The 25622-nt window shown below is 37.0% G+C and overlaps 1 protein-coding gene across 1 annotated transcript in view; it reads left to right on the top strand.

Annotated features, from left to right (window-relative positions):
* HTR2C (5-hydroxytryptamine receptor 2C) overlaps nt 1-19099 on the top strand; it is a gene marked incomplete at both ends in the record, with an annotated part of 109466 nt that extends 90367 nt beyond the window's left edge. The window contains one exon of the mRNA XM_080718606.1: nt 18273-19099. Within this exon, the coding sequence (XP_080574732.1) occupies nt 18273-19099 (827 nt within the window). The remainder of the gene's footprint in view (nt 1-18272) is intronic.
* Nucleotides 19100-25622: the final 6523 nt, after the last annotated feature.

The raw sequence follows: 25622 nt of genomic DNA, 5'->3' as shown, positions 1-25622 counted from the left end.
TCCTTTGCATGCATGCCGAATAATGGAATTACTGAAACATATGATGGTTCTATTTTTATTTTTAAGAAAACTCAATATGATTCCACATAATAGTTGAACTTATATTCCCAACAATAGTGTGTAAGGATTCTCCATTTTCCACATCCTCACCACCACTTACTTTCCTTTTTCTTTTTGGTAAGAGGCATCCTAAACTGAATAAGCTAGCAAGTAATCATGGTTTTGATTTTCATTTCCCTGAGTATTGATAATGATGAACATTTTTATATACCTGCTGGCCATTTGTGCTTCTTCTTATAGAAAATATTTATATAGGTCTTTCGCCCATTTAAAAAAAATAGGGTTTTGGTTAGTTTTGTTTGTATATTCTGGGCATTAGCTCCTTGCCATAGGTATAACTTGAAAGTATTTTCTCTAATGTTGTAGATAGTCTCTAATGTTGTAGATAGTCTCTTCACCTTTTTAAGTGTTTTCTTTGCTGTGTAGAAGCTTTTTATTTGAAAGTATTAACATGTGTCTATGTCCCCTTTTGTTTCCTATGCTTTTGAGGTCTGATTCTAAGAAAAAAAATTTGCCAATCTCAATCTCCTGAAGTATATCTTCTATGTTTTCATTGAGTCATTTCATAGTTTCAATTCTTACTTTGTCTTTAATCCCTTTTTTATATCTACTGACATGATCATATGTTTTTCCTCCCTTCATTCTGGTGACATGATATACACATTTATTGTTCTGGACATGCTGAACCATTCTGGCATCCCGAGGATCAATCTATCTCACTTAGTCATAGTGAATATGCTTTTGGACTCTGTTAGTATTTTGTGATTTTTGTAAATGGTGAGGTAAGAGACTAATTTTATTCTTCTGCATATAAATATCCAATTTTCTCAGCACTATTTATTGAAGAGACTATCCTTTCTCTAAACCATGTTATCAGTACCTTTCCCAAAGATCATTTGGCTCTAGATGTCTGAGTTTACTTTTAGGCTCTCTATTCTCCACTGGTCCATTTTTACGTGAGTGGATGCTGCTTCGATTACTAGAGTTTTGTAGTACTTTTTTTTTTTTTTTTTTTTTTTTTGCAGTACTGGAGGTGGAACCCAGGGGCATTTTACCTCCAAGCTACATCCCAGCTGTATTTTTTAGTTTTTTTTTTATTTTTTGAAACAGAGTCTCACTGAGCTGTAAAGGGCTTTGCTAAGTAGTTGAGGCTGTCCGCGAACCACAATCCTCAGGTCTCCACCACCGGAATGCTATGTAGTTCTTTTTAAAGTCAGGTAGCATAACATTTCTTGCTATGTTAATTTTGCTCAAGATTGCTTTGGCCATTAGGAGATTTTTGTGGTTCTATATAAATTTTAGGATTGTTTTTTCCTAATTCTGTTTAATAAAGTAATTGATATTTTGATAGGCATTACACTGAATCTATAGGTCACTTTTGGGTATTAAGGGTATTTTAATAATATTGATTAATCTAATCCATGAACATGGAATGTCCTTCCATATGTGTGTAAGTGTATGTCCTCTTCAATTTCTTTCAACAGTTTTTTATAGTTTACAAAGTTAAATTTATTTCTACGGAGTTTAATTTTTGTGTCTATTAAAATTTGATTGCATTCCTGCTTTCTTTTTCAGGGTATATGCTATTGGAATATAGCAGTACTACTAGTTTTTAGTGTTCATTTTATATCCTACAACTTTACAGAAATTGTTTACAAATTCTGGTATTTTTTGTGGAGTCTTTGGAATTTTCTGTATATAGGATTGTGCCATCTGCAAACAGTGGTTTTCCAATTTGGACATCTTTTATTTCTTTCTCTTACCTGATTGCTACAACTAAGACTTTATGTTGAATAAAAATGATGAAAATGGACATCCTTGTCTTATTCCAAATCTTAGAAAGATTTTTTGTTGAATTTTCCCCCACTAGGTATATTTACTGTAGGCTTGTTACATATACACTTATTATTTTGATATTTATTCCTAATATACCCCATTTGTTCAGTGTTTACATCAGAAAAAGTTGTTGAATTTTACTAACTGCCTTTTCTGTATCTATTGACATGGTCATAAGCTTATCCCCCTTCATTCTGGTGATGTGATATATCACATTTATTACTTTAGATATGGTGAACTATCCTTGTATCCCTAGGATCAATCTCACTTAAGTGTAGTGAATAGGCTTTGGATCCAGTTTGCTAGTATTTTGTTGAGGATTTTTATATCTGTATTCATCAAGGATATTGGCCTGTATCTTTCTTTTGTTAATGTTGTATTCTTATCTGATTTTGTATTCAGGACAATTCTGGCCTCATATAATGAGTTTGGAATAATTTTCACATCTTTGTTTTATTAATAAATTAAGAATTGTTATTAAAATTATTATTATTATTATTATTATTATTATTAATTATTTGGTAGAACTCAGTAGTGAAGCCATCTTGTCCTGGGCTTTTCTTCGATGGGAAGCTAATTTTCACTCATTCATTCATATAACTTCTTCTGGTTCATTCATATTCTCTTATTTCTTCATGTTTTAATCTTGTTAAAATGGATTTTTCCAAAAATTTCTCCATTTCTTCTAGTTTATCAAATTCTTTTGAATATAATTATTAAAAATAATCACCAATTATCATTGACTTTTGTGGTGTCAGTTGTAATGTCAATGTCTTCATTTTCATCTCAGATTTTATTCATTTTAGTCTTTTCTCTTTTGTTAAACTAGCTAAGAGTTTTTCGATTTGGCTTATCTTTTTAAAAATAGCTCCTTATTCTGTTGAGCAAAAGATGGTTTTAGTCTCTTTTAATTTTTTATGCTTTAATTCTTTATTAGTTCTTTCCTTCTACTAATCTGGGGTTTGGTTTGTTCTATTTTGTACTTTTTGAAGTACAACGGCAGATCTTTTTTTATCTTTCTGCTTTTTTGACATAGGCATTGATTACTGCAAACTTCTCTCTTACACTGCCTTTGCTCTAGCCCATATGTTTTATTACATTGGGTTTCCATTTTCATTTGTTTCCAGAAGACTGTTGATTTAATCCTTGATTTCTTCTTTGATCTATTGCTTGTTTAGAAATCAATGGTTTACTTTTATATATGTCATAGTTTACAACCTTTTTCTTCTTATTGATGTTTGGTTCTATTGCAGTAGAACCAGAAGAAATATTTTGTATAACAATTTTTTTTTAATTTTGAGACTAGTTTTCTGGCCTATCATATAATGTATCCTACAGAATGTTTTATGTACTATTTAGAAGAATAAATATTTTGTAGTTGTTGGATAAAGTACCTGTAGATGCCTTTTAGATCCATTTTGGTTCATACTTTCTCTTTGTTGATTTTATGCCCATAGTATTGTCCATTGCTGATAGTGAGGCAATTTTAATTTTTGCATCTATATTCATTAGGAATATTGGCTTATAATTTTTTCATACTATCCTTATCTGGCTTTGGTATGAAGGTGATGCTGTTCGTTTTGTATATGTCTCCCCTTTCATTTATAACTTTGCCCATTTGAGTCTTCTTTTTCTTAGTCTAGCTTAAAGTGTATCAATTTTAATTATCTTTTCAAAATACCCACTCTGTTATACATTGATATTTTAAAGTGTCTTTTTTATCTCTATGTCATTTATTTCTATACTTATCTTTATTATTTTCATCCTTCTGCCGACTTTAGGCTTAATATATTATTTTTTCTAGCACTTAAGGTATAAAATTAAGTGGTTAAGTGTTCTAGTCAGAAAGCATACTTGATATGATTTTGATCTTCTTAAATTTGTTAAAGTTGTTAAGTCTAACATTCAGTCTGTCCTGAAGAATGTTCCATGTGTGTCTAAGAAGAATATGTATTCTATTGCTATTGATATAGAATGTTCAATGTATGTATCTGTTAGGTTCATTTGGTCTATAGTTTTATTCAAGTCTATTATTTTCTTATTGATTTTCTGTTTAAATGTTCTACCCCATTGTGAAAGTGGGATATTTAAATCCCCTACTAGTATTGTACTATTATCTACTATTACATTATCTATATATTTCTTCAATTCTCTTAATATTTGCTTTATATGTTTTAAGGTGTTCCTACATTAGATGCACATATACTGGAATTGTTAATATCCTCTTCATAAATGATTATGTCCCTTTATGATTTTATACTGATCTGCTTTGTCTCTTGACAAAATTTAAAATTTTGAGTTGACTTTAGATTACAAAAGATTGCAAAGAACTAGAGTCTTCCTACATCCCTCATCCTCCTTTGCTAAATTATATATAGTCTGTATTTCTCAATATTTTTCTTAATTGATACTTTTAAATATCTTAGACTCTCTTTGCTAAAGATAAATGCTTATGTATCGATACATAAGCATTTATCAAGAATTGGAAACTATGCAGGGCTGAGCATATATCTCTGTGGTAGAACATTTGCCTAGCATGTGAGGGGCTCTGGGTACATTTCTTAGCACTACAAAAAATAGAGGGAGGACGGAAGGGAGAGAGAAAAAGAGAGAGAGAGAGAGAGAGAGAGAGAGAGAGAGAGAGAGAGAGAGAGAGAGAGACTATGAGAGACCAGCATTGTAGTATAGCATTATTTAATAAAGTGAAAATTTTACTCAAATTTTGCAGTTTCTACTAATGGAAACTAATTTTCCACTAATGCCCATTGTTTTCATAATATATCCAGGATCACACAACTAATCCAGTTTCTTGCAACTGATTTACTTTTGTTGCAATGAGTAGCTGCAGCTGAATCCAACAAATTCTGATGATCTTTGATCCATGGGTCACTTAAAAGTGTGATATTTATTTTCCAAGTATCTTGTGTTATTAATTTGCCATCTATGTTCATTTTTGTCTGCAACACATTCTGTGCTTTTTCAGTCTTTAAATACTTTTAAATGGCTGAGCCAAAGACCTCTCTTAGGAAAAGTTCCAATTTCACTTGAAAATATGTGGGTTATTTCCAGATATCTTATTTCATTTGTTTCTTTGAAAATTCCACATTAGTAAGAAAACAGACCCTAAGTGATTTCAATCCCTTTATACTATGACATTGTTTGAAACTTAGTTTTTTTGTGTGTGTTTCAGCTATGTTCTAGTGTTTCCTGGCTAGACTTTCCCAAACACTTGAATAGAATTCACCTTTTGCTGTTCTGTGGAATGTTTTATAAATGTTAATTATGTTGAATTGCATCATGATCATTACTGAGAATTTCTAAATATTGAAAAAGAAAAAAGATCATATTTACTATCTGATTTTATTTTTTAAACAACTCATTATCCATACCAATGTAAATATATTCACTCATTTTATGTCTGGTTGCTTAACCAAACCAATGAGTATCTATTTAAACTACTTCCTGTACCCAGTTAAAAATTCTGCTAATTTTTCCATTCATTCTTGTCTCTTTGCCTTTTTCCTCTTTCTGTATATGCCCTGATAATTCCTGCCACACATTCATACTACCAGTACTTTTTTTTTGGTACTGGGGATGTAACTCAGGGGCATTCACTTCCAAGCTATACCCCCCAGCCCTATTTTTTTTATTTTTTTTATTGGTGCATTATATTCATACAAGTTATTGGGGTAAAAAAAATTGTGTGTACAAACATGTACTCATCGCTGATTTAACCCCTACCCAAATCCCACCCCATTCCCTCCCCGTCCCTCCCTCCCTTGCTTGGCTTAGTGATTGACTTCGATATATTTAAGTACATTGTAAGCTTTAGAGATTTTCCTCTTCCCCCCTCATTTCTCCTCCTTTAGGTTGTCTTGTTTGCTCCTCTTTTCCCCCTAACTCTCACATATTAGGGAAAGCATCTGATTTCTTATTTTTTGTGCCTGACTAATCTCACTTAGCATTATGTCCTCCAGTTCCATCCATTTCCCTGAAAATGATGTAATTGAGTTTTTTTTTTGATGGCTGAGTAAAATTCCATTGTGTACATATCCCATAGTTTTGTAATCCATTGATCTGTTGATGGACATCTTGGCTGGTTCCATAGTTTAGCTATGGTGAATTGTGCAGCTATGAACATAGATACACATGCATTAGTTTGGGAGTTTGGCTTCCTATCTTTTGGGTAGATACCCAACAGTGGTATTGCTGGATCAAATGGGAGATTTGTTCCCATTCTTCTGAGGATTCTCCATACTGTTTTCCAAAGTGGTTGCACTAATTTGCAATCCCACCAACAATGTCTTAGAGTTCCTACTTCTCCACATCCTTGCCAGCATCTGTTGTTTTTGTTTTGAATGATGGCCATTCTAGTTGGAGTTAGGTGAAATCTCAGGGTAGTTTTGATTTGCATCTCTCTGATTGCCAGTGATGTTGAGCATTTTTCATGCATTTATTGGCCATTTGAATTTCTTCTTTTGTGAAGTATCTATTTAGTTCATTTGCCCATTTTGTTATTGGATGCTTTGTTTTCTTAGTGTTGAGTTTCTTGGGTTCTCTGTATATTCTAGATATTAGTCCTCTATCAGTGGTGTAGGTGGCAAAAATCTTCTCCCATTCTGTTGGCTCTCGATTGAGATTCTTGATAGTTTCCTTTGCTGAACAGAAGCTCTTCAGTTTCATGCAATCCCATGTATTGATTCTCCTTTTAATTTGTTGTGCCTTTGGGGTCTTGTTGAGGAAATGTTTGTCTATGCCTATGTGTTGTAGTGTTGGACCTATGCCCTCTTCAAGGAGCTTCAAGGTCTCTGGTTTAATTTCCAAGTCTTTGATCCATCGTGAGTTAACTTTTTTACAGGGTGAAAAAGTGGGATTAACATCCAATTTTCTGCATAAGGTTAACCAGTTTTTCCAACACCATTTGTTGAAGAGGCTATCTTTTTTCCAGTGTATGTTTTTGGCCTCTTTGTCAAAAATCAATTGGCTGAAAGTGTGTGGACTTGTTCCTGGGTCTTATATTCTGCTCCATTGGTCGATATATCTGTTCTTTTGCCAGTACCATGCTGTTTTTATTACAATGGCTTTGTAGTATAGTTTAAAGTCAGGTATTGTGATTCCTCCTGCGTGGTTTTTGTTGCTGAGAACTACCTTGGCTATTCTGGGCTTTTTGTTATTCCAGATAAATTTAAGGACTGATTTTTCTATGTCTGTGAGGAATGATCTTGGTAGTTTAATGGGCATTGCATTAAATCTGTAGATCACTTTTGGGAGGATGGCCATTTTAATGATATTTATTCTGCCAATCCATGAACATGGAAGGTCTTTCCATCTTCTAAGATCTTCTTCGATTTCTTTTTTCAGTGTTTTATAATTTTCTTTGTAGAGATCTTTTACCTCCTTGGTCAAGTTTAATCCTAGGTATTTCATTTTTTTGTGGGAGATCCTGAGTAGAAGTGTTTTCTGAATTTCTGTTTCAGTGAATTTATGGTTGGTGTACAGGAAAGCTTCTGATTTTTTAAGATTGATTTTGTATCCAGATACCTTGCTGAATCTGTTGATCAGTTCTATAAGCCTTTTGGTTGAGTTTGTTGGGTTTTCTAAATATAGTATCATGTCATCTGCAAATAGTGAAAGCTTAAGTTCTTCATTTCCTATTTGTACTCCTTTGATTTCCTTTTCTTTCCTTATTGCTCTGGCTAGAGTCTCTAGTACTATACTGAAGAGAAGTGGTGATAGTGGACATCCTTGTCTCATTCCAGTTTTTAGGGGGAATTCTTGAAGTTTTTCCCCATGTAATATGATGTTGGCAGTGGGCTTATTGTAGATTACCTTAATAATGTTGAGATATGTTCCTTCTATTCCAATTCTCTGCAGTGTTTTTATCATAAATGGATGTTGAATTTTATCAAATGCTTTTTCAGCATCTATTGAGATGATCATGTGGTTTTTGTCTTTGATTCTGTTTATATGATGCATTACATGGATTGATTTTCGTATATTGTACCAGCCTTGCATCCCTGGGATTAACCCTACCTGGTCATGGTGAATGATTTTCTTGATGTGGTTTTGAATGCGTGTTGTTAGTATTTTGTTTAATAGTTTTGCATCCAAGTTCATCAGAGATATAGGCCTGTAGTTTTCCTTCCTTGAACTGTCTTTATTCGGTTTGGGTATTAGTGTGATGTTAGCTTCATAGAATGTATTTGGGAGAGTCCCGGTTTTTTCTATTTCCAGAAATAGTTTGAGTAGTATTGGGATTAGTTCTCCTATAAAGGTTTTATAGAATTCACTTGGGAAACCATCTGGTCCTGGGCTTTTCTTTGATGGTAAGCTCTTTATTGCTATTTCAATCTCTTTGATTGTTATTGGTTGGTTTAAGTGTTCTATATCTTCTTGACTCAGTTTAGGAAGGTTGTATTTATCTAGGAAGTTGTCAATTTCATCCAGATTTTCCATTTTGTTGGAGTATAGTTTTTCAAAGTAGTTTCTTATAATCCTCTGGATTTCTACGCTGTCAGTAGTAATGTCTCCTTTTTCATCCCTTATCTTCATAATTTGGGTTGATTCTCTCTTTTTTTTAGTTAGGTTGGCTAGTGGTTTATCAATCTTGTTAATTTTTTCAAGAAATCAGCTTTTGGTTTTGTTGATTTTCTGTATTTTTTTTTATTCTCTATTTCGTTAATTTCTGCTCTAATTTTAATAATTTCCCATCTTCTGCTGGCTTTGGGGTTCAATTGTTCCTGCTATTCAAGGGCTTTGAGGTGTGTCATAAGGCTATTTATTTTAAGATTTTCTGTTTTTCTTATGTGAGCACTCAGTGCTATAAATTTTCCTCTTAATACTGCCTTCAAAGTGTCCCAGAGGTTTGATATTTTGTTTCTTTATTTTCATTTGTTTCTAGAAATTTCTTGATTTCACCTCTTACATCTTCTATGACCCATTCTTCATTCAGAAGTGTGGTGTTCAGTCTCCACATGTTTATGTTGTTTCTCTGGGTCTTCTTATAGTTGATTTCTAGTTTCATTCCATTATGGTCTGAAATGACACAGGGAAGTATGTAACATTTTTTAAATTTGCTAATGCTCATTTTGTGTCCCAGGATGTGATCTATTTTGGAGAAGGTTCCATGAGTAGCTGAGAAAAATGTAAACTCTGCTGTAGTTGGGTGAAATATTCTATATGTGTCCAAAAGGTCCATTTGGTTAATGGTGTTCTTTAGTTTGAGACATCTTTACTGACCCTTTGTCTGGAAGATCGGTCTAGTATTATGAGAGGTGTGTTGAAGTCTCCCAGTATTATTGTGTTGGGATTTATGTGTGACTTCATGTCACAAAGAGTTTGATTTATGAAAGTAGCTGCCCCTAAGTTTGGGGCATAGATGTTGATTATTGTTATTTCCTCTTGCTGGACTATTCCTTTTACCAGTAAAATGTGACCTTCTTTGTCTCTTCTACTAAGTTTGGGTTTGAAATCTAACTTGTCTGATATCATAGTTGCTACTCCTGCTTGTCTTCGAGTACCATTAGCATGGATTACCTTGCTCCAGCCCTTTACCTTGAGTTTGTTCCTATCTTTACTTGTAAGGTGTGTGTTTCTTGTAAGCAGCAGATGGATGGATTCTGGCTTTTAATCCATTTTGCCACTTTATGTCTTTTTATTGGGGAGTTGAGGCCGTTTACATTCAGTGTGATTATAGAGAGATAATTTTTAATTCCCAACATGTTAAGATCTTATTTCTGTTTGAGATACTGTTTATTCTTCTTTGCTTAGTTGTCTGCTGGATGGGAATTCTTGTTTCTTTGGTTCTGGTGTGTATTACCCATTTCCTCTTTGCAGTTAATCTCCTTGAGTATTTTCTCTAGCGTTGGTTTTGAAGACATAAATTCCTTCAGTTTCTGTTTGTCATGGAAGCTTCTTATTTCCCCATCTAATTTGATTGATAGTTTTGCTGGGTAGGAAAATTTTGGCTGGAAGTTGTTTTCTTTCAGAGTTTGGAATATGTTACTCCAAGCCCTTCTGACTTTCATAACTTGGTTTGGGAAGTCTGGAGTGATTCTAATTGGTTTGCCTCTGTATGTCACGTGGCCTTTTGTTTTTGTTGCCTTTAAGATTCTCTCCTTGGCTTCCACATTAGTCATTTTGACAATTATGTGGCGAGGGGATCCTCTTCTCCGATCCTGTCTAAAGGGAGTTCTATAAGTTTCCTGGACCTGTGTATCGACGACCTCTTGCTCTATGTTTGGAAAATTTTCTGCTATTACTTCCTTGAAGAGATTGTTGATCCCTTTGGTTTCATCTTCTTTTCCCTCCTCTATTCCAATTATTCTTAGGTTAGCTCTCTTGAAATGGGCCCATATTTCTTCAATGTCAGATTCCTGCTGTCGGGTTTTTTTTTTTTTTCTAAATTAGAAACTACGCGTTCATTTTTAGAATGATCATCTTCAAGAAGCGAGATTCTATTCTCCATGTGGTCTAATCTGTTGTTTATACTTTGAATTGAGGCCTTTACTTCATTAATTGCATCCTTTATCTCTTTTTGACTCTCTCTAAATTCGTTTAGAAAGTCCTCTATTATTTCTAAAGTTATTTTCCTAATTTGATCTTCTAGAGATCTGTGGATTTCTGTGTTATCAGATTCTGATGTCGTGGGGTTGTTGGCATTCACTGCTCCATTGTTATTTCTCTTTCCCATGATTTTGGAAGTTTGTGCCTTCTCTGGGTTCTTCCCTGAGTCACTACGAGTTCACTTAAGATGCTCTGGATCTCGAGTCTGTGTCACAAATTCCTATAGGAGCATATGTTTACAGTCCCCAGGTATTCCTCTTGTTAGCTCATGCTTTTTGTTTACAGTCTCCCACTTTTAGGTCAACTTCCCTCCATGTTATCTGAGGACTTCTTAGCATTATCGTTAACGTCACTGTCTTGTTCCCATGCATTTCTGTGGTCCTACTCTTCCCAAAGCTAAAAGTCCTGATGGTCCAAAGTTGCATCAGAATTCCTTGAGAATCTCACTGTCTCACTGTACCAAGCATCATACCAAATTCTTTACCAGAAATATACAAAATGCTTTTCTCTTACTCCCAGTAGCGTTTATCATCTGAGAATTGGGGTAGTCCTCTTGTTTTGTCTTGTATATTCTCTGAGAGTAGTATTTCTTCTGCTATTGACTGCTATGTTCGAGGGACTCACTTCTGACTCTGTGAAGTGAGATACCTCTAATGGCAGTCTGGTTTTATATGGTCCGCCACAGTCTTCTTGTAAACCATTTCTCACCATGAAAAACAACTCATGAATATAGGTAAGCTCTGAGATAACTGCAGTTCAATGATAATTTCTCTAATATTTATTTCCATTTTGATACTGGCCAAACTGTCCTAGGAAATTTATTCTATTTCACATCATTGTTTTTATTTATTATTCATTCCTTGGCAATTTTTTCTATATGGTATAATTATTCTCTCTATAATCACCAATGACAACCATATTTACAAAGACAGGGGTAAGGTTTCAGATTATAAGCCCCTCTGTGGCATATGAAACTGCTAAGGACCTCTCTCCCTTTGGCTATTATGATTGTTTTTATTTGCACAAAATCACTAACATACTGGTGAAACTCGTTTTGCAAATTTTGCTGTTGAGTAGTTTTGTTCTTACCAGAAGATGTCAAAAGAAGGTCTTTAGATAAGGCTTACTAACAGTGACAACTATTTTTATGATTGCTAGCTAGCCAACCATAATTATGAGAGTATTATTGGAAGAGGTTTCATAAGTTCAAAGATGTTTGCAATAAATGCATTTTCATTTCATTGCTAAATGGTATTATTTGTTTGTTTGAAGAGAAATGATCTGTGTTGCATGAATTCAAGGTTATAGGAAGTAGTATAAACATCATTAGACATTTTTAACTTATTTTCAATAAAATAACTTAAATGAAAAATGAGCTTCAATGAGATTAGAATGAGATAATACATAAAGTAGGAAATGCAGATAAAATGCCAAAATGAGTTAGCACTCATAAGCAGTCAGTGAATGAGAGTAGTGGTAGTAGCAGAAGTTGTAGTAATAACATCATACTTTCAATAAAATAATAGTAAAACTAAATAAATAAAATAATAGTAAAAGAAATTAGTGATAATTTGAATAAAATTTGAGCTATATATTGCTAAAGTCAGTGTTTCTAAAATGCTAAGTAAGCCTATAGATTTTCTGAAGATACTTTTTCTAAGTTTAAGTAACCTTAATAAATAATAATTATTGTTCAGGGTTTTGCCAGAGCAGAGTAAAATAATGTATACAAATATCTATTTTATTAGTTGAAGTAGTTAGTACCTGAGATTTGCAGCAGAAAGTGAATTATAATTTGCCTTTGTTGTCTCTAGAATTTTAAGAAAGTTGATACAAACATACTGGAGTTAATTTCAGAAACATTAAGTGATTCTACTTCATAATTCTTTGTGTGTCTTTGGCTGGGTTAAATAAAACAATATATGAAAGCTTATAACAATTATAAAAAAGCTGGCTCGGCCTGTGGCAAATCCGAAGCACTCAGTGAAAAGCAGTGCTTTGTAATGCCATTCTTGTTCTTGGCACCTGATGTTCTCATTGGTATTTCATTGTCCTTCTGGGTCAAATCAAGGCTTTAAAAAACATCCCAAACTGCCCCCATTATATTTGCCTAATTTACTTAATTTTCCTGAAGTTAACTTCACCGAATAATATGTGCTTTTCAGAATTTTATGCAAGTGAATGGCATAATGCATTTTAAGTATTCAATGCTAGTATTGCTGGTGTTTATATTTGCCAAATATTATGGTAGCACATGAATTGGTTGAAAATAAGAAAGACTTTAAACATTTGCCTGATTAAATAACTTCATCCTCATTCATCCCTTAACACAAACCAGCAATTCTCAAACTCTTTGGTATCAGGACTCCAAATAATTGAGGACTCCAAAGATTTTGGTTTTGGTTATGTGGGCTGTATTATATTTATTATATTAGAAATTAAACTAAGAAATATTTAAATTTTTAATGAATCATTTCACTTTAAGCAACAATAATGGGTTCAATTAATGTCAACATAAATAGCATTTTATGAAAGGTATAATTTCAAAAATTAGAGAGAAGGCAAGCATTTTTTATAGCTTTGAAAATTTCCTTAAAAACTGGAACTAAAACCAGGCAGTCATATTACAGGAATATTAGTAGGTGCTGATAATTGTTAACTTTTAGACAGGATATAGTTTCATGCTTTCTAAAACAAATTCTATTTTTAAATAAATACTTAGTGAGGCCCTCTGAAACTTAGTGAGAACCTGTTTCAAAATAAAAATAAAAAATAGGGCTGGGGGTGTCGCTTGGAAGTAGAATGTCCTTGGATTCCATCCCCAGTACTGCAAAAATAAAAAATACAAGAATACTGCATGTATTTTAAGAACAACAGTTTTAGACATGCTACACCAGACCATCTATTTACCTTATATATACTAACTTCGTGTCTCTCCCATAAGCCTAGAAAAATATTATGTTTTAAATCATCTTCTCTAAGATTTATCAGAAGCCCTAAGTCACCAAATCACTTCTTTCATTTCTCCTTCTTTTAAAATTTTCCTTCTATGAAAATTTTGAGTACTTTATGGTACTCTTCAGTATCCTCACTGTGGTTCAGTAATGTGTGCAAATATGATGTATCCCATTTCATTTGTATTTATTAGTAGGTTTAAACTTTTATTTTGTTTCTCATTAAATCATCAATACCTTTAGGTTAAAAAAAGAAAACTTCCCTAATATCTAACTCGATACAAGAAGATTTGGGTTCTCACATATGTGTATGCCTTTGATATATTGCATTTTATTGTCTAGTTGGAAATTATGGGGAAAATGTAATTCTAAAATCAGGCAGTAGAAAAAGGAAAATCTTAAAAATAAAACTTTCTAGAAGAGTCTCAGAGGTCCCCAGGGTCCTTGAACCACATACTGAGAACTGCTGGTACCTTTGAAATTTTTTAAAGTATTGAATAAGTTTGTGCATGATATATTATTATTAATGCTCTTTTTGTTGACGTTATTGGTATTTATAATCTTCTGATATTTCAAAAGAAATTGAATTTCTTCTTGTTTGTTGATTGCATTCATAGTTTCTAAACACAAAATTTATAACGGTATGGACTGGGTAAAGTGTTTAAGCTACTTCCCCCAAACTGAGATAATACATTTTACATTTGTATTGACTGCCCATAATCTGCATGGTTCAGGGCCTAGCACAAAGATAAACTAAGTAAATGGCAACTACTATAATCCCCCTCTCCTCAATGTATAGAAAATTATACAAACAGATGCCAGGGATACAAGTGGTCTCATGAATACAATCACAACTTCAGGCTCATCTTCAATGACTCTCTTCCCTCTTCTATTGTCCCTTGATGAGGCCTACTTTGAGGCTCAAGAGTCCTTTAAGAAATCTGTTAACAGATGCAAGCTAATACTACTACAGAGCTGAGTTAGTAATACCAGCTTCCTCTGATCATGTGGCCAGTGTATAAAGCCTTCCCCAGAGACATCTCATGTCTAAGAATACCTAGCCTTTCCTGCGCAGAGCTGAATCTCCACATGTAGGTGCATCTAGCCCAGTTGATGATGCCTTCAGAGTGAAGGCAAACTGCCCAGTCAAGACGCTAGCTTTGGGCTCTAGTTTCCACAGTGTTGGGAGTGTAGGGGGGCAGAGACTGGAGAGGGACAACTTCACCTGCATCTTCCCTGCTGATCTTTTTGGGGGATCCTAGGAAAATATAACAAATTATTCTACCAATATGCTTAGACAAAACAGCTTTTTCCGCTCAAGGATCCAAGTATTTTGCTCCAGAAATCATCACATCCAAAGTTACAAAGGTCAAAGTCCTTCAATACTTTTTTGTTGTTTTTTGTTTTGTTTTGTTTTGTTTTTAGTTCTGGGGATTGAACTGAGCCACACCCCAGTACTTTTTGTTTTTTGATTCTGAAATGATGTCTCACTAAGTTGGCAAGGGTCTTCCTACATTTCTAAGTCTGGCTTCAAGCCTACGATGCTCCTTTCTCAGCCTCTCAAGTACTAAGTTTACAGGCATATGCCACTGAGCCTGACATTAGAGGCTTTTTTTTAACCTGAAATCTTAATAGATATTTTCTCTGTTTCTGTGTGTGTGTGTGTGTGTGTGTGTGTGTGTGTGTGTTACTGCGGGTAGAACCCAGGGGGTTTTCTACCTGTGGGCTATACTCCCAGACCTATTTTATATTTTATTTGGAAACAGGGTCTCACTAAGTTGCTGAGAGCCTCACTCAGTAGCTGAGGCTGGCTTCAAACCTGCACGATCCTCCTGTCTCAGCCTCCCAAGCACTGGGATGACAAGCGTGCACCACCATGCCCGGCTGTTCTCTATTTCTAAAAGGACCTCTATATATTATTTTTACTTAAAAAGTTATTAAACTTTTCATAATGGAGATTTTCAAATATTATAATATCAGAATTCTTTAACAAAGACCCCTGTTCTCATCCTCCAGCTCCAGGATTAATTTATGAATTTATTAACTGTCACATTTTATCCATATTCCTGTCCATTTCTCCCTCCCATATTATTTTGAAATTATTAAGATATCATAATACTTCATTCTTCAAAATTTTGATATATATTTGATCATTGTTCAAGTTCCCAATTATGTCGTGAATCTTTTTTGTGTGTGTGAGAGAGTCTGGGGGTGGAACCCAGGGGCATTCTACCTCTGAGCTACACCCCCTGCCCTATTTTTTTTATTCTTTATTTTGAAACAGGGTCTCAATAAGCTGCAGAGGGCCTCACTAAATAGCTGAGGCTGTCCCCGAACCACAATCTTCAGGTCTCAGCCTCCCAAATGCTGGGATTACAAGCGTGCGCCATCATGCCCAGCTATGTCATGAATCTTTTTGAAAATTATTTTGTTTGCATTAATATCCCAAGCAGATTCACATATTGTAATTATTTAAGAGTCTTCTTAAATTTGTCTTGGTTTGAAAGTTCTCCCTCTTTTTCTCTTATAGGTTATATTTTTAGAACCTCTTCCCTCTTTTCCCAAACCCACATTAGCTTCCTTAACTCAAGATACTTCCTTTTAGCCTCATCCTTCCCTAAAGCATTTCATTAAGAAGCTGATACTAATTTTTCAGGGGCAAGCTTGATATGCACTCTTTCTAGAGAGTACTTTATAGTTATAAGTGTGTGTGTGTGTGTGTGTGTGTGTGTGTGTGTGTGTGTGTGTGTGTTTCTATGTGATTCTGGCAATTGAACCCACAAGCACTCTACCTCTGAGCTATATCTCTAACCCTGTCTTATTTTATTTTTTCTAATATGCTTTTATTGGTATATTACTATTCTAGTATTTAATTTTAAAAGTATCTCACAAAGTTATTGAGGCTAGCCTCAAACCTACATGTCCCACTGCCCTTGGCTTATTTATAATATTTTGAATATTTTAGCAATACAGCTGGGAGTTTTCTTACCTGTCTTTTTTAAACTCTTATGAAATATAACCCATACGGTTTTGCTGTTTGGCGTATTCCTAAATGCCTGCTCAAATTCTCCCACACATTTCATCAAATTTTGTGAAAACTCTCCTTCTCTCTCCGCTAGTCTGACACTTGCCACACTTCCCAACCAGGGTTCCAAGGTCCCTTGGCTCATATGGGGCAATATGTTGTGTAAGGAGAGGTTCTCTGCAGTATCTCCCAGGTGGTATAGCCTTTCCTACTTGAATGTCATTCCCAGGCTTAGGGTTGTAGGTAGGCATGGGCAGAGTTAAAACACGTTCAATACCAGATTCTCCATGGTTTCTTGTGCATTCACACCCTTTCTTTTCTCACAGTTCATGCCAGCATGCCTGAGAATCTCACAGAACCCTGAAAATGCAGTCACAATCTTCCCAGGTTTCAACTCCTATGGACACGGACAGGATGAATTCACATTAAAATTTGAATTTCACTTGCAAGTTATCCGGACCTATTGATGCAGACCTCTTTGAGATCTACCTTAGTTACTTCTGAAAGCTCCCACAAAGTTTCATACCTAGGCTTGGGCATAAGATCGCCTACCTATCTCCTTGCTGATTTTCATCTATTCATTGAAACAAGGGTTTTTCTAGAATACTGCCTCTCAGTAATGTTTTCTTTCCTTTTTTTTAGCACTGGGGGTTGAACTCAGGGATATTTTACTTCCAGGTTACATCCTCAGCCCTTTTATTAATTAACTGTTTATACTTTATTTTACTTTGAAACAGGGTCTTGCTAAATTGTTGAGACTGGCCTTGAACCTGTGATTCTTCTGTCTCGGCCTCCCAAGTATGGGGTTTATAGGTCTATGCTGCCATGCCCAACACTCAGTATTCTTACGAATAAAATTTCTCAAACCCCTCATTTAAATAGGAGAAATGGGCCTAGTGTGGTGGCACACACTTCTAATCCCAGCATTTGGGAGACTGAAACAGGAGGATTGCGGTTTGTGGTCAGCCTTGGCTACAAGTGAGGCCCTTTGCAACTCAGTGAGTCCCTGTTTCAAAATAAAGAATAAAAAGTCGGACTGGGGGTGTAGCTCAGAGGTAGAATGCCCCTAGGTTCCATCCCCAACACAGCAAAAATATTAAAAAAGGAGAAAATAAAAGAACTGTTTATCTCCCAATTTGGTCAGTCAGTGTGTGTGTGTGTGTGTGTGTGTGTGTGTGTGTGTGTGTCTGTCCGTCTGTCTTTCTCTCTCTTTGGTCCTGGTGATGGAAACCAGGGCCTCCTGCTAATGTTCTCAGTCTATCACTGAACTGTGCCCCCATCCTCACTCTGTCTCTTGACCTTGAAACAATATACAGTTGATCAAAAACAAATCAACAACAAGAACTTGATAAAAATAATCTGTTTAGGTTTTGCTTATAGATTATTTTTTGTGTAATAGAGTTCTTCCAACCCTCATAGGCTATTATTAGTATTATAGGTGGTATACATAGACATTTTAAAATTTAGGTAACAGTATGCTGAAGCAATGAATGTTGGCTTTAGTAATACCACTGAGGACAGATGTGAGTTTATTCCTTGATTCAACAGATATCTATGAGTTGCCGTCTAAGAGCCAGGACAGTCTTAGGAACTAGAAATACAATAAAAGAGAGGTAGTCACTTTTAGACATAACTGTGTCTCTAATAGTTTATCTCTATAATGGACACTTCTAAGCCTACTGTGGTTATCAATGATTCTGTGAATCGCTTTCAACAAACATCCAGTCTTACGTTTCCTTCAGTGAAATGACGATGAACGTATGCCACTCTGCCAATCCAATCCATCCTTACATGCGCTGTAACCACGTGCCACCTTCTTTTTATTCTTTTAGGAGTGTCTGTTCCTATCCCTGTGATCGGCCTGAGGGATGAAAGCAAGGTGTTCGTGAACAACACAACGTGCGTGCTCAACGACCCAAACTTCGTGCTCATTGGGTCCTTCGTGGCGTTCTTCATACCGCTGACGATCATGGTGATCACGTATTTCCTGACGATCTACGTTCTCCGCAGACAAGCACTGATGTTACTGCGTGGCCAAACCGACGAACCGCTGGGACCAACTCTGGACTTTTTCAAGTGCTGCAAGAGGAACACCACCGACGAAGAGAACCCTGCAAACCCAAGCCAAGATCCAAATGCGCGCCGACGGAAGAAGAAGGGAAAACGTCCTAGGGGCACCATGCAGGCGATCAACAATGAACGGAAAGCTTCGAAAGTCCTGGGAATCGTCTTCTTTGTGTTTCTGATCATGTGGTGCCCGTTTTTCATTACTAATATTCTGTCGGTTCTATGCGAAAAATCTTGTAACCAAAAGCTGATGGAAAAGCTTCTGAATGTGTTTGTTTGGATTGGCTATGTTTGTTCGGGAATTAATCCTCTGGTGTACACTCTCTTCAACAAAGTTTACCGAAGGGCTTTCTCCAACTATTTACGCTGCAATTACAAGCCCGAGAAAAAGCCCCCTATCAGACAAGTACAACGAATTGCAGCCACTGCCTTGTCTGGAAGGGAGCTTAACGTTAATATTTATCGGCATACCAATGAACCTGCCGTTAGGAAGGCTAATGAAGATGAGCCGGGAATAGAGATGCAGGTAGAGAATCTGGAGCTACCAGTAAATCCCTCCAATGTGGTTAGTGAAAGGATTAGTAGCGTGTAAGAAAGAACAACACAGTCTTCCTACAGTGAAGCTACATGCGTAGGAAGTTTCATTTTTCAGTGGGTTATAACTAATGTAAATATTGATGTCCCAAAATATGTTTTTATATATAGCTTTGCAACCCTGTACAATCATACATACAATAGTGAGATTTACAGTTCTATATTTACTGTTTCTAATAGATGGAGACTAAGTTATTTTGATTCTTGGATGAATAAAACGTCTGCGTTTTTCATTTCCTTCCTTCCTTCTTTCCTTCCTCCTTTCCTTTCTTCCTTCCTGTCTCTTTTTCTCTTTCTTTTGTGCATGTGAAAACATTGATGTTAAGCTCAGGTGGCATTTGCAGGAGACCAGAATGATGCACGTGACTGTGGTTCCGTTTCAACCACACCTAAATTGTCAAATTCAGTGGGATCGTTTTCCGGGTTAACAGTAAATATACACTTTAAATTCTTGCTCTGCTCATCTACATACGTCAACACAGTCAAATAAGTTCTGCCTTGTGAAACATCCATCAGTGAGTCAGTTGCAGAACTTAGCTTTATCGTTCATATAGGGACAAAATTTGACATTGTTGGAATGTTGTGTTAGTGTTTCGAAGCAATGTCTATCCCCAAACATAGTGGCATTTTAACATAGCAGCTGATTAACCAGGACTACAGAAGTGGAAGGGTGACCAAGGGATTTAAACACCAAATCGCATTTCACTTCTTAAGGACAATGTTCAAATTCTGATTATTATGACAAGCAAACTGGAATTAGTGTTTTCATTCTGGTCCTTAGTAAATACCTAATTCCGAGACTCTACTGGGAAACAGGATCCCAGAGTTATTTCCCAATCTAGGATTCCATATCAATTGGGTTTTGATCTCAGAATTCTGGATTTTCGTGTGCTACACACAAAGTGAAATTAGCATTTTGAGCCTTATTAAAATATTTTCTTAATTATGGTACCTCTATCTATAGGACCTAATTTAGCAGTCCGTTTTTAAGTAAAACTTGTACCAGAAGGATAGACAATGAGAAAGAACCTTGGGAGTTTTACTTGATCAAAGACTACTGAATTCAGCCCTTAGAATGTGCAAAAAGTAATTAAAAATCACGCTTTTACTGGACTCTGGGAATCACAGAAAGACAGAGTTTCCATTGGGATTTTTCAACAAAACTGAACTCCTTTTCAGATCCTTCCAGACTCTCTAGTGCAGGAAAAGGCTGCAGCTATTTTGTGAAAGTGGCAAGCTCTCATCTTATCGCAATTTTGTGCCAGAAACTTAAATCTTTGTGAAAATATAGTGTTGTGTTACAATAAGTGTTGGCCATCGTTTTATTCGTGGGCCTGCTGCTCTCTAAGAATCCTGTCCCATTTAATAGTTTGCCAACTGTGAGAGGTTTCTAAGCATCGCTAAAGTCAGACCATTCTGTCTATGCTGTGTGCCGAGTATACACGTGTTTCTAGTAACTGTGTTTTCATGTGTGCCTATTTTACACAGCTGTGGATACCCTTCCGAAGAATTCATGATGCTATTTCTCATGCCTGACAGTTACTTGCACACCTTAGAGTGTGCTTTGTAGTCTCTTAGCAGTGGTGAATGCAGAATCTGAATTTCTAAAACCCTTGGTCTGGGTTCTCAACACACAGCATAGATAAAACTAATAGTCTGCCACAGGGGCAGTGGGAGGGTGGCTGTTATTAGAGGAAACTCATACAGTCTCTATTTAATCTACAACACTGCCAGATGTCAGTCAATTGCTTGAGCATGCCCAAATATAACATGAAAGTCAAGTCTACCTGCCTGTTAGGTCAGTCGAATTGCATGTTAAAACAACTATCTGACATTGAATGAGAAGACCTAACTCTTACTGAAACGAATACGAATATGTCTGAAAACACAGCATGCGCTTAGCATGAGTTCCGCACATACAGATGGTGCCCCGCATGTCTGCCACGTAAGTTGCATGAATCCATCGATTTGTATTAATGTAGGGCAGGGTAGGTGATACAAAAAGGATTGGAGAGAAATCCCTCTGCAGTCCTTGAGAAGACCATGCATTCAGATCTGAAGTTTTGTGACTATTTGGGAAGACTGGAAACATCTGATTTCTTAACTATCAGGGCAAGCTCATAGCACATGTTTTAAAGAAAAGTGAACTCTAAACGAAGGATTTCTAAAAGCACTAGCAATAAGTTGAATGATAATAGCTTATAGCACATTTGTTAAGAATTCCTCTGTCATCTAGTAGTACTACTTCATAGTACCCAACACAGTAATTATCTTCAAATTGTGTGCTATTCGTAAGTTCTGTTTGGTTTGGTATGAAACAAATCTATTATTCATTTGGATATAAATCTTACAGTTCAGTGTTAAATATACAAACTTTTATAAATGTTTTAAAACAAAAGTCTGTGTGATAGATGTAAACTGGTGAATTACTGTCCAACCAATCATTTTGACGTGCTATTCTACATGTATATCTGTTAAGACATGTGCAACAGACTGCCTTATATTATTTCCTGTGATTCTTCTCCTTTATCAAATGGTACTTTTTGTGAATGGTTGCAAAGTGTTGTCTTCTTCTTGATTCTGTATGTCATCCACTCCAGGTTTTTTGTGATACTTACTATTAATTTATTAAATTTATTAAATGTTAGCTATTGTGTCATGTGTCTTTTTTCCTCCCTGAATTGTTCAAGAAAATAATTTGCTTCATTTTCTTTGAAAATTAAATCGAATCTCATAAAATAAGTTTACAAAGATATCATCTTTTCTGACTCTGTACGTACTGGAAGATTACAACATCAGAGGAAAAATAATAAAGAGTAAGACCAATAAAAACAATGCCAAGCCAAGTGTGGTGGCGCACATCTGTAATCCCAACGAATGGAGAAGCTGAGGCAGGAGGATCAAAAGTTTGAAGCCAGTCTGGGTGACTTAATGATACCCTGTCTTGAAATGAAAAATAAAAATGACTGGGCATGATGCCACACACCTATAATCCCAGTACTTGGGAGGCGAAGACAGGAGGATCACAGGTTCAAAGACAGTCTCAGTAAGTAATGAGACTCTCATCAGCCTAGTAAGACCTTGTTTCCAAATAAAAATAAAATAGGACTGGAGATGTATCTCAAAGGTAGAATGTCTCTGGATTCAATCTCTAGTGCCACACACACACAAGAGAACTGAGAATCTGGCACAGAGATACAACACCTCTAGGTTCAATCACCACTACTGATTCCTGTGTACTGGTTAAGGATGAATGAAAAGAGCTGCACTCCTAAATTATCTCGCCTTACTTTCCTGAGCAGGAGCTGAAGTGGCTCATATTCTCTCTTTGATGCAGGTATCACTACTGGATTCTTCACACTACACTCTAAGCTCTCCAAGGAAAGAAAGGACCATGACAATCTCATTGCTGGTGTTATCTCCAACATTTAGCAACAAGTCTACATCCAACAGATTTGCAATGAGCATTGATATTTGCGGACACTGTGTTATCATTTCCTGTTGCCAAAATGGACCTGTCAGCTCTCCACTCTTCAGTCATACAGTATAGCACAGTCACCTTGACTTATATTTCATCTCAGCTGGCTCTGGGCATCAAAGCCACTGTAAAAATACATAGGCCTTTTCTTTTGAGATGTAGACCTTTCTGGTGCTGGGTAAGCATAGGCAATCACTACAGTTCCCTGAGAAGGAAGCAGCAATCACCCATTCCCTTGCAACCAAGAGTAGGTTGGTTTCCAGAAGGATCAAGAGATAAAGGTTGAACTGCCACTTGCTACTTATGGCTACAAATATCTTGTACAACAGAAGCTAGGGACTATTCCTGTCCAATGAGAGACAATGATGAGAGACGGAAATCTTGGCTCAGTATGAGGGTCACTCCCAAGTGAAAAAAAAAGGTGGGCAGGAGAACATGGAGGCACCTCAGCCAAAAAAGCATTGGTAAAGAAACGAAAAAGATGCTTCTAGTCATCAAGTAGTAGTGGGTTTCTCCTATACATATGGCTTCTCAGATTTCACTTAGTGCAGTGCAATTTCCAAGACCAAGAATCATTCCTCAATGTACCTTTTTCCTGCACATATGTCAACCTATCACCTAGAGAGCTGAATATGTTAGAAAGAGGCATTTTATCCACTAACCAGAGTAGGTAGCAGCAAAATGATTCTCAAATATAATGTGATCCATGACATACTTCAGACATACAAAGCTCTAAGACATAAGTGAGTTCCCTGTAATGTATACTTTAAATACAGGAGCTGGACATTGTGGCACATGCCCTGAAATCCCCATACTTGGGAGGCTGAGACAGGAGGATGACAATTTTGAAAACAGCCTGGGAAATTTAGTGAAACCTTGTCTCAAAAAATAAAAAGGACTGAGAATATAGCTCAGTAGTAAAGGGCCTCTAGTCTCAATCCCTAACCCCACCCCCAAAAATTCCAGTAGAGACAAATGCACAAGGTGTTTACTGGGGAGTGGTCTTGGATTCCAGATTCATGGGCAAAGGGAAGAAAGTAGGACTCCATGAAATCACAAATAAGGGTTTATTCCCCCTACACCTTTGTATAGGAAGATATACCACATAACCTCATTTTATTTGAAAGTTAAAACCAATTCTATAAATTAAATTCATAAAGACAAGCAGAACAGAAAATATCACTTCTGCTAAGTATACACTTAAGGATTATACTAGAAGTAAAACTATTAAGAAGTAACAAAAAAGTGCTAGGCATGGTGAAGCTCACTTGTAACTCCAGTACGTGGGAGGCTGATACAAAAGGATTGCAGGTTTTAAGCAAGCTTCAACAATTTAATGAGGCTTTCTACAACTTAGTATGATCCTGTTGCAAAATAAAAAGAAAGGGATGGGGTCCCTGGTTTCAATTCCCAATACCACACACACACACACACACACACACACACACACACACACAGAAAGAAGAAGACATTGAGATTCTATCTAGCCCCTATGGCAATCATCAAAACTACAAACAATAAGTGCTGGTGAGGATGTGAGGAAATAGGAACTCTTGTACACTGTTGGTGGAATTGCAAACCTGGAATGGAACTACCATATAATCTAGCTAAGCCATTTCTGGGAATCTTTCCAAAGGAATTGAAAACAGAATATTATAGTGATCCATACAAATCCATGTCTGTAGCAACAAAATTCACAATAACCAAATCATGGAACCAGCCTAGGTATCCAACAGATGAATGGATTACAAAACTGCGATGTAAATACACAATGAAATTCTACATGGCTATCCCGTCTTCACTGAAACAAAATATAAAAATACACAACCTTCCCTAGATCTTTGGTTCTTGGTTTCTGAAGATTCTCATGTCACACAAAGCCTTGCTAAGGTTCCCCACTCAGCCTATTAGAGCATACCCTGTGTCTAATCAATTACATTTCTACTTTAAAATAACTTTCTTGGGTCCGGGCCCCTGGCCCCGACCCTGGGCGGGTGGGCAGGCACTGGTGGGGCACCCCTAGGCGACCCCCTCTCCACCCAGAAGGACCCTGTGGTCCGGGCCCCTGACCCCGACACTGGGCGGGTGGGCAGGTGCTGGCAGGGCACCCCTAGGCGACCCCCTCCCCACCCGAAGGACCCTGTGGTCCAGGCCTCTGGCCTCGACCCTGGGTGGGTGGGCAGTCGCTGGCGGGGCACCCCTAGATGACCCCCTCTCCACCCGGAAAGATGCTGTGGTCCGGGCCTCTGGCCACGACCCTGGGCGGGTGGGCAAGCACTGGCGGGGCACCCTTAGGTGACCCCCTTTCTACCCGGAAGGACCCTGTGATCCTGGCCCCAACCCTGGGCGGGTAGGCAGCCACTGGCGGGGTACCCTTAGGCGATCCCCTCCCCACTCGAAAGGGCCCTGTGGTCCGGGCCCCTGGCCCCGACCCTGGGAGGGTGGGCAGGCGTTGGCGGGGCACCCTTCGACGACCCCCTCTCCACCCGGAAGGACCCTATGGTTCGGGCCCCTGGCCCCGACCCTGGGCGGATGGGCAGGCATTGGTGGGGCACCCGTAGTCGAACCCCTTTCCACCCGGAAGGACCCTGTAAAAAAGGAAAAGAAAAAGAAAAAAGGAAAATATCAGAGAGGGGTCAAGGAGGTGTCGGATGCCAGGATACTGGAGATGCAGACAAAACTTATCCAAATGAACTGGAATTATTGGAAAAATTCCCCGCTAAGGAGGACTGCTTCTTCTCTACATTGTTAAGAATATTGGACATCACCTGTAAGGAGAGAGACATTAGCGGAGACCAAGGAGAAAGGCGGTGCTTGAAAGCGGTCTCCGCGTTGGCAGTGGAGACTTGTATTCAGGAGAAGCAGAAATTGGAGCCTACCAACCTTTTTTTTTTTTTTTTTGGAGAAATTACACCAAAGGTTGAATGCTACCATCGCGCATGCTTAGGAAGACTGAACAACATTAAAAAAAAAAAAGAGCTTGGGAAAGATTTGAAATGATGGAGGCAGTGGCAATGGCAGTGGCCAGTACTCAGGGAAGGCA

The sequence above is a fragment of the Muscardinus avellanarius genome (genome assembly GCF_963383645.1).
Source record: "Muscardinus avellanarius genome assembly, chromosome: X".
NCBI lineage: Eukaryota > Metazoa > Chordata > Mammalia > Rodentia > Gliridae > Muscardinus > Muscardinus avellanarius.
The sequence above is the reverse complement of the archived record's forward strand: the minus strand, read 5'-3'. Positions and strand labels throughout refer to the sequence as shown.